General features: G+C 32.8%; 1 protein-coding gene across 1 annotated transcript in view; it reads right to left on the bottom strand.

Moving 5' to 3' along the window:
* Positions 1–1,128: 1,128 nt before the first annotated feature.
* Positions 1,129–10,193, bottom strand: part of rtf2 (replication termination factor 2) — a 132,905-nt gene continuing 123,840 nt past the window's right edge. The window contains exons 8-9 of the mRNA XM_039734805.1: positions 5,568–5,648; positions 1,129–2,214 (exon numbers count right to left, since the gene is read on the bottom strand). Of these exons, the coding sequence (XP_039590739.1) occupies positions 2,027–2,214; positions 5,568–5,648 (269 nt within the window). The 3' untranslated portion in view covers positions 1,129–2,026. The remainder of the gene's footprint in view (positions 2,215–5,567; positions 5,649–10,193) is intronic.

Consider the following 10,193-nt stretch of genomic DNA (forward strand, 5'->3'; position numbering starts at 1 on the left):
TTATGTAATTGACATTTAAAATACCAAAGAAATTGGTTTTCTTTGTTGACTAATTTATTCTCCCTAAATATTGAAAATGCAAATATATTCTAATAAAGATTTTAAGAAGAGACATATACCTATATCAAAATATTATAAATCATTCATATTTACAGTAATTTAAACATCAGTAATTTTCAGGACAACATAAATTTAAGTTTCTGGCTTACCTCCTGGTACTAGATAGCTTGATTGGTATCAAAAAGCAAAGGCAAGTCAAATAAAGGCCAAATCTGCTCAGTAAATTCTGACACCACAAGCAGTCTCTGGAACCTGGCATTGCAGCAAGCTGCAAAACCAGGATAGCCATAAAAAAACAAGATTAGAGAAATAATATATAAATAAATGAGGAACACAAGAAAGCTTATTTTAAAAACATGTTTTTTCTGTACACTGGATAAAGATAATTATTAAATATTTTGTTAATACAGCATATTGATGTAAATGTTGAAAATCTGCTGTTTCATCTCTACAAAACTGAATGTTAGTTAACAGAATATTATAGTGGCTAAGATATTTAAGGCTTATACTGTGAATGCTTAGCCAATCAAAGTACAAAGAATCTAACTTCCTTAAAATATTTAAATATTTTGACAAGCGTAATGAGTGCTGTCACCAACTGTTTTGTACCATTTCTAACTTAAAGCATGCTTTATTTGAATCTGATTAACTGAAAATTTGTATATATCAGCTTAGATGTTAAGTTATTCAATTTTATATATCACAATTACTCTAAAGTGCTAAAAAACAAAAAGCACTGAATGGAACTGAACTAAATATCACTTAAAGCTACAAAGATTTGGTTAAACAGTTGCTATGAAATTAAGCCATGTAGGCCATAAAAAGCAATGTATCTCTGCTGCCATCTTGTGGACAAATTACAGAAAACAAATGGTAAGATTTTTCCAATAATTCCAGATACATAGTTTTTTTAAATTACAACACAGGAATATAGCAAAACTACAGAGGAGTATTTCAACAAAATAAAAAAAAAATGAATACATATGTAAATTAATACATGTGAAATGTGAAAAATAAAAATAAAAAAACACACTGACATAAGCATAAATAAATGTTTTGTTAAATAACTTTTTAGATTTTTTTCATCATTTATTTATTCAAGTGACACCACAAACAATATACAAATGCTCAATGAAACAAAAACTGCCATCTTCACCCATCAACACTGGGTGAGGTTAGATAAAGGGTGGGCTTTAGCGGGTACTGTTTTTATTTATTTTATTCATTGTTACATTTCACAATACATTTAAATGCGTATTTATTGTATTTGAAATATTTCTCCATACACAGTAACAGAGATAAAAAATATAAACTTGCTAATACATACTGACGTTTGACGGTCTTCAAAAATTACTAATTTAAAACGTGCCTATGCAACTTCCATTACCTCCAAAACACTAGAAAAGACCTTCTGAATTAAGAATTCTTAATTTTGTTGAAGTATAATTCCTATCCTGTCCTCTTCATTCTATTCATTATGAGTCATTAATTATTATTTTAAGGATGACAAAAGTTAATAACTGGATAGGAGCATTTAAATAAAAGGATATATTTTATTTTATATTGTGTTTTGTATATGGCTATTACCATATGGCTAAATGCTACTGAAATACACAGAAAAAAGAATTTCACCTACCAGTATTTAGTTAGCAGTAAACACTAAACTGAATCAGCTAGACAGTAATTTGGGAAGGTTAATTATCACAACTTTCTTCTAAGGCATACCAAAACAGAAAAAAAGCAAAAACACTTAGTTGAGTAAATACCCTCCCCCTTTAATAAAAGAACCCTATATTAAAGAAAACAAGGACTGTAACATTTCTCTTGCATTTATATAACCCTGAGCTTTTCTATTTCCAAGTACATAATTTTGTATTAACAAACAGAATTTTCTCAGATTCCTCTATTTTTTTTTACAGCATAAGATTATCATATTTAATAACTTGTATACTTATAATTATTCTGATTAGAAGTGGTAAGGTGTATGAGTGATCCAGTGGGAGGACTGATCCTTAGTACGTTTTGCAGAGGTGTGAGAGGTGAAAATAGATTTGTACACTTCTGATTTATCCTTGTTATCAGTTAAAGGTCTTTTCATGCTCCCACCAGCTACAGACCTGGCAATTTTAGATGAAGAATTTGATGGGCCAGGAACTAAAAACAGGAAAAAAAATATATCAGTCTTTTCTCATTTTAGTAAAAACACATAGTCAGAGATAAATATAGTAGACACCTATAATGTCACACCAATGACAGCACAGACAAATTGAGTTCTACTAACTAACTGCCAGACCTAGTAAAGTACAAGATAAATGATTCTACTGAAGCATAGGTTCATTTTAATAAAAATGTAAGTTTATTCAACCTAAAAGATAAATATCTATTTTGGCCCTCTGAATATATGTGGTTCTTGACTTTTTTTGTTTCTCTTTATTTAATAAATTGACTTAAAATACCAGTCCACACACGTGAGCACAAACTTTGTAAATAATACTGTAAATAAATGGTGTGTGGTGACAATATGATGTCCGTCTGTCTGTGCGGGGCCAGCCGTCACAGTGGCGTGGTCGGCAGGATGCTCCGCCTGGTCTTTATTTAATAAATTGACTTAAAATACCAGTCCACACACACATATACATATATATATATATATACATATACATATACATATATATATATATATATATATATATATATATATATACACACACACGTGAATTGTATGGTGGTAACGCATGTGTTTGGTCTGCCAGTCTGCAAACATCCGCCGCAGGCCCTCTCAGTTGTGAGAAGCAGATCATAGAATGTTACATAGTTTACTGTCAAATAAATATATACACACACACATATATATATATATACATGTGTGTGTAAGCGAAGGTCTGTGATTCGCTATGCATATTTGCAGCTGGAGATCCACAAAGAGAAAATCAATCACATATCAAGTAATTTTTATTCCTGAGCTTTCAGCCCCTGCCAGGAGCCTTCACCAGAGGATAATGGTTAGACTTACAAGAATCAAAAGTAATAGAGTTGTGCTTGAAAGTTTGTGAACCCTTTAGAATTCTCTATATTTCTGCATAAATATGACCTAAAACATCATCAGATTTTCACTCAAGTCCTAAAAGTAGATAAAGAGAAACCAGTTAAACAAATGAGACAAAAATATTATACTTGGTCATTTATTTATTGAGGAAAATTATCAAATGTTACATATTTGTGAAAGTTAAAGGTATGTGAACCTCTAGGATTAGCAGTTAGTTTGAAGGTGAAATTAGAGTCAGGTGTTTTCAATCAATGGGATCACAATCAGGTGTGAGTGGGCACCCTGTGTTATTTAAAGAACAGGGATCTATCAAAGTCTCCTCTTCACAACACATGCTTGTGGAAGTGTATCATGGCACGAATAAAGGAGATTTCGGAGGACCTCAGAAAAGGAGTTGTTGATGCTCATCAGGCTGGAAAAGGTTACAAAACCATCTCTAAAGAGTTTGGACTCCACCAATCCACAGTCAGACAGATTGTGTACAAATGGAGGAAATTCAAGACCATTGTTACCCTCCCCAGGAGTGGTTGACCAACAAAGATCACTCCAAGAGCAAGGCATGTAATAGTCGGCGTGGTCACAAAGGACCCCTGGGTAACTTCTAAGCAACTGAAGGCCTCTCTCACATTGGCTAATGTTCATGTTCATGAGTCCACCATCAGGAGAACACTGATCAACAATGGTGTGCATAGCAGGGTTGCAAAGAGAGACACTGCTCTCCAAAAAAAAAAATTGCTACTCGTCTGCAGTTTGCTAAAGATCATGTGGACAAACCAGAAGGCTATTGGAAGAATGTTTTGTGGACAGATGAGACCAAAACAGAACTTTTTGGTTTAAATGAAAAGCGTTATGTTTGGAGAAAGGAAAACACTGCATTCCAGCATAAGAACCTTATCCCATCTGTGAAACATGGTGGTGGTAGTATCATGGTTTGGGCCCGTTTTGCTAAATCTGGGCCAGGATGGCTTTCCTTCATTGATGGAACAATGAATTCTGAATTATATCAGAGAATTCTAAAGGAAAATGTCAGGACATCTGTCCATGAACTGAATCTCAAGAGAAGGTGGGTCATGCAGCAAGACAACGACCCTAAGCACACAAGTCGTTCTACCAAAGAATGGTTAAAAAGAATAAAGTTAATGTTTTGGAATGGCCAAGTCAAAGTCCTGACCTTAATCCAATCGAAATGTTGTGGAAGGACCTGAAGCGAGCAGTTAATGTGAGGAAACCCACCAACATCCCAGAGTTGAAGCTGTTCTGTACGGAGGAATGGGCTAAAATTCCTCCAAGCCGGTGTGCAGGAATAATCAAAAGTTAGTTATTGGAAACGTTTAGTTGCAGTTATTGCTGCAAAGGGGGGTCACACCAGATACTGAAAGCAAAGGTTCACATACTTTTGCCACTCACAAATATGTAATATTTGATCATTTTCCTCAATAAATAAATGACCAAGTATAATATTTTTGTCTCATTTGTTTAACTGGTTTCTCTTTATCTACTTTTAGGACTTGAGTGAAAATCTGATGATGTTTTAGGTCATATTTATGCAGAAATATACACAATTCTAAAGGGTTCACAAACTTTCAAGCACCACTGTATATAGCAAAATTAGGCTTGGGGGTGGGGGTTTGGTGGGTAGGTCAGTGTGTGTGGGGGAGGTATTGGTCATAAACTTGTATGTATTATGAAAATGTTCTTCTTATGTTTGCATATGCTGGGTTTATGTCCAAATGTCTGTTAATGGTGCTTTCGTCTGATATCCAAGATTCAGCCAGCTCTCTGGCACTTTTAGTACTGGCCTTAAATCTTACTTGTACATTGTCCCAGTTAAATGTATATCCTGTTGATTTTGTATACGTATAGATCAGTGATCGTGAGTCCTTCTTTCTGACGGTGTTGCGATGTTCCTGTATACGTGTTGTGGTTCTTTTTGATGTTTGTCCTATGTATACCGCTGGGCAAGAACTGCATGGAATGCCATAAACTGCGTTTCGTGTTTCTACTGCCGATTTCTTGTTTTTGGCATTAAAAAGGACAGTGCACAGATTGTGTGTGTATATGTATATATATATGTGTGTGTGTGTGTGTGTGTGTGTGTGTGTATATATATATATATATATATATATATATATATATATATATATATATACATATACACACACACACACATATATATACATATATACACATACATACATACATATATATATATATATATATATATATATATATATATATATATATATATATATATATATATATTATTTAATAGCAATGGTGCTATTTTTATAGAAAATGAGTCACATAAACATTACTACTGCTGCAATTCACTACAGTTACTAATACACCATAAAAAGATATGAGACACAAGCAAAAGCTTAAAAAGAAATGAACATAAGAAACTTTACGTGCAAGATTTTGAGTAATTCATTTTTTCCTACAAATAATAGTTCCAACAGACCTGCTGAGTCATTGCATTTATCATTATTCACAGAAACAGCCTTGGAGACTTCTTGTACATTTCTTGAAGGGCCAGGATTTTCTGGAGAAATAAACATGTGAAAATGCTTTACTTGTATGGCATTCTGTTCCTATAAAATTACAAAGTAAGGAAATGTATTTACTATCAGTTAATCATCAGTTAACACTTCCATGTATAGCAGGACACAATGTACACAAATGAATAACTGCATATTAAAATTAATGATCATATACAGAGTTTCTATTTAAGGAAATCTGAACCTGTGATGTGCAAGGAAAGCAGAACTACCTGGAGAAAACCCATAAAGACACAACAAAAATATTGATAAATGACTGGAATAGGACCCAAACCCAACATTAAACACTGTTACACAGAGCTTTCAAATAATACTTGGCACATAGTTTTGTAAAGTTGTTCAAATGGTTATAAAAAATTGAAAGTTTTACTGGTTAAAAATGATCAATTATTGGCAGCATACTGTAGTATGAGAACAGATTGGACAGAACATCAATCAGGGCTCAAAAATACAAAAGTACAATATCTGATGATTGAGTACCTGTAGGTTTATGTTTGTGAATTTCCCCTTGGGATTAATAAAGTATCTATCTATCTATCTAATCATTAAACTGATGGGATATATGATGTATTATGGGACACCTTGAAAAGGTTTATAGAGTTTAAATGGTCATAAAAGAACAAGTAACAGAGACAGTGACAGTATGTTCAATAGCTGATGAAGAAATAATAATTGATGTATAATAACGCAAAAAAAAAAAGTGCATTCATTATAAAGAAAGTAAGACAGGCTGTATAACAGACTAATGTCTAAGTTCACTATGGTTCTGAATTTATGTATTGCATAATTAAATATTAATAGATGATTCCTATATTAAAAAATGTTTTCTTTGAATTGCCCATTTTGGTTGTAAACATTCTGGATTCTAAACATATTACTTACAAAAACTTAAAACATGCAAGCATTCAATAGCAATATGAAGCATATTTGTCAGCAAATGAAAATTATATACAAGAACTTAACTTACTGCATAATTGCTAGAACAGTACATTTACTATTTACATTGCACTCTCAGAATGTCTAACTGCGTTATACAACTGGTCAGAGCATTTAAAAGGACTGACCTAGGCTCTGATGCAAAGAGCGATTTCTGCTTTACATATTCAGTTTCTAATTAACTTGGAGCTGCCATTATTTGCACAGAAGTGCAGTCTACATCCATATGAAAATCATCATCACAAGTACCAGAATAGATCTGTTTTACTGGCATATCCTCAGCTACAAAACATTTTTCATGTTTATTATGAGTAAAGAAACATGAAATATTATAAAAATAATAGGGGTCAAGCCCATTTAATTTTTTGAGGTGTGCAATTGAATCTATTTAATACACTTTATTATTTTACAATGTACGTACTAATACTGTCATAACTTACAGTACATCAAACATGTCAAGGGGCTTTCTTGCTATTCATTATTTTGGCAGGTGGTTTATAAGCTCCATCTTGTACTACTTTAGGGCTAGAGGTTTGTTGACTTAGAATTGGGATAATTATAACTGACAATTTTAATATTGTGCAACACCCTCTTTGAAACCTTTTTTATTTTTAATTACTATATCTTTTGTTCTTTTGTCTTTAGCTTACAAAATATTTATCAGCTGGGCATGATAATGGATCTTGGTTTCTCTGCTAATAACATTGCCACAGCATACTTTGGGATAACAGCAGACCTATTATTCAAAGTAAATGCTCAAGTACAGGTAAAACAGATTATTGATGCTTATATGACCAAATAACATGTTATAACTTTAAAACGAGGCAGTCAACCTTTTCTCTTGTTGTACCACCTCTAGAAAGAGAAATATTTAATGCTACCACTTTTTTCCTTCTTAAATTGCTAAGTGCAAAACTCTTCTTTGGCATAACCAAAGGTGGTGTTTATTTAAATTTCCACCCCTCCATAATATTTTTATTTGTTAATTTTAACATGGGATTATTGTTCATATTTTTTACGTATATGCCAAATGCTTTTTAAATTAATTTTTAATGTAAAAATACTAGTGTAATAATAAATAATAATTTATTTTATTTATAGGTGCCCTTCAAGGCACACAAGGACACCTTACAGAACTTAATAACAAAACTCACAATTTAAAATTAATAAGAATATTCCACTACAATAAAACCAGAATAAATACAATAATAAAATTGATAAAATTATCAGACAGAATAAGCTTTCTTAAAAAGATGTGTTTTAAAATGAGACTTAAAGGTAGGAAGAGAGTCAATATTACAAAATATCTTATGAGAGAGAGTTCCTGAGGTGTGGGGCTGTTCGGCTGAAACCTCTAAACCCCATGGTAGTCAAGGGTGCAGGAGGTATAATAAGATTGAAAGATGAAGATGATCTAAAGATATGAGAAGGAATGGCGGTATGAAGAATATCAGACAGATAAGGAGGTGCCAGATTATGGAGTGCCTTCTAAGTAACAATTGGAATCAATGCGATATGCAATAGGGAGCCAGTGAAGGAATAATATGTTCTATTGTAGGGGTTCTGGTAATAATATGAGCAGCAGCATTCCGAACCAAATGAAGTTTGTAAAGGAGTTTGTGAAGAAGACCAGAAAAGATAGAATAATAATCAATACAAGATGTAACTAGAGCACAGAACGAGAATAGCAGTGCTGGTAGCTGAAACAGATGGATGTAAATGGGCTGATATTATGTAAATAGCACTATGCAGACCGAGTAACATTAGTAATATGTGCCTCAAATGTTAAGGTACTATCAAGGATAACACCTAAGCTCTTAACCTGGGAGGAAGATTAGAGAATTATCAACAGTCAATTAAATATCATATTTGTCCAAAACAAATTTAGTTCCTACCAGAAGAACCTCTGTTTTATCACTATTTAATTTAAGAAAATTAGCAGACAGCCATGATGTGACTGCCTGCGTACAGTCAGAAAGGGAAGAAGGTGGAAGAGTAGAATCACGTTTAGCAAACAGATAGAGCTGGGTGTCATGTGATATGGAATAAAAAAGCCTTTAAATGCTTTACATTTAAAAAAAGTATAGTTACATTTAATTTCAGGTCAAAAGCATGGGTAAAATAACTCACAAAATACATACAACTTATGGCCAAAAGAAAGAAAAGAAAAAGAACTCATAAATGGCTCCAAGTCAATGTAAAGGCTGAGCCTGTTCCATAGTTGCCTAGTTCTGTTTCTAGGTTCTCCCTGTTCAGGTGTTTATTTTTTAAAGAAAGACGAAAGTTGCTGAATATTTTCAACTCTGTCCGAAATAAAAGCTTTCTGTTGTTGATTAATATTATTAAAACTAAAATAAAATGTCAGACATGTGCAACTTATTATTAATGACTGTTAAAATTTGTCATTCTTCTTCATTATATAGTGTTCTCCCCAGACATTTTTCCAACTGGGTGGCATGAAATATTAGCCAGGTGGGGCGGGACGGGGAAATTTGGTGGTGGGGAAAATTAAAAGTACACTTTTTTTTTTTTTTACTTAATTAATATTAATTATTTTAAAATGCTCAATATGACTTCCTTTTTTAAGATTTGACACTTGTGCCAGAATATTTTTATTAAATTTAAGAAGTATCTAATTCAGGATCCTGCAACCCTAACAAAAATTTTAAATAACAATTTCTATGACATAAACCAAGAGGCACAAGTAAAGAAAAGTGAAAACAATGAAAAAAAGTATGGGGAACCTAATGATGAAAAATAAAAAAATATTCTTCAAAGCCAACTTGAATATGCAGAAGGTGTCTTAAGTTAAATATTTATTACTAGCAAAATACCCGCGCTTCGCAGCGGAGAAGTAGTGTGTTAAAGAAGTAATGAAAAAGAAAAGGAAACATTTTAATACCGTAACATGATTGGCATTGTCATGAGTGTTTCTGTCATATATATATATATATATATATCCACATAAATATATATATATATATATACATATACATATATATATATATATATATACACACACATATACAGTGGTGTGAAAAACTATTTGCCCCCTTCCTGATTTCTTATTCTTTTGCATGTTTGTCACACAAAATGTTTCTGATCATCAAACACATTTAACCATTAGTCAAATATAACACAAGTAAACACAAAATGCAGTTTTTAAATGATGGTTTTATTATTTAGGGAGAAAAAATCCAAACCTACATGGCCCTATGTGAAAAAGTAATTGCCCCCTTATTAAAAAATAACCTAACTGTGGTGTATCACACCTGAGTTCAATTTCCGTAGCCACCTCCAGGCCTGATTACTGCCACACCTGTTTCAATCAAGAAATCACTTAAATAGGAGCTGCCTGACACAGAGAAGTAGACCAAAAGCACCTCAAAAGCTAGACATCATGCCAAGATCCAAAGAAATTCAGGAACAAATGAGAACAGAAGTAATTGAGATCTATCAGTCTGGTAAAGGTTATAAAGCCATTTCTAAAGCTTTGGGACTCCAGCGAACCACAGTGAGAGCCATTATCCACAAATGGCAAAAACATGGAACAGTGGTGAACCTTCCCAGGAGTGGCCGGCCGACCAAAATTA

The sequence above is a fragment of the Polypterus senegalus genome, chromosome 14 (assembly GCF_016835505.1).
Source record: "Polypterus senegalus isolate Bchr_013 chromosome 14, ASM1683550v1, whole genome shotgun sequence".
NCBI lineage: Eukaryota > Metazoa > Chordata > Cladistia > Polypteriformes > Polypteridae > Polypterus > Polypterus senegalus.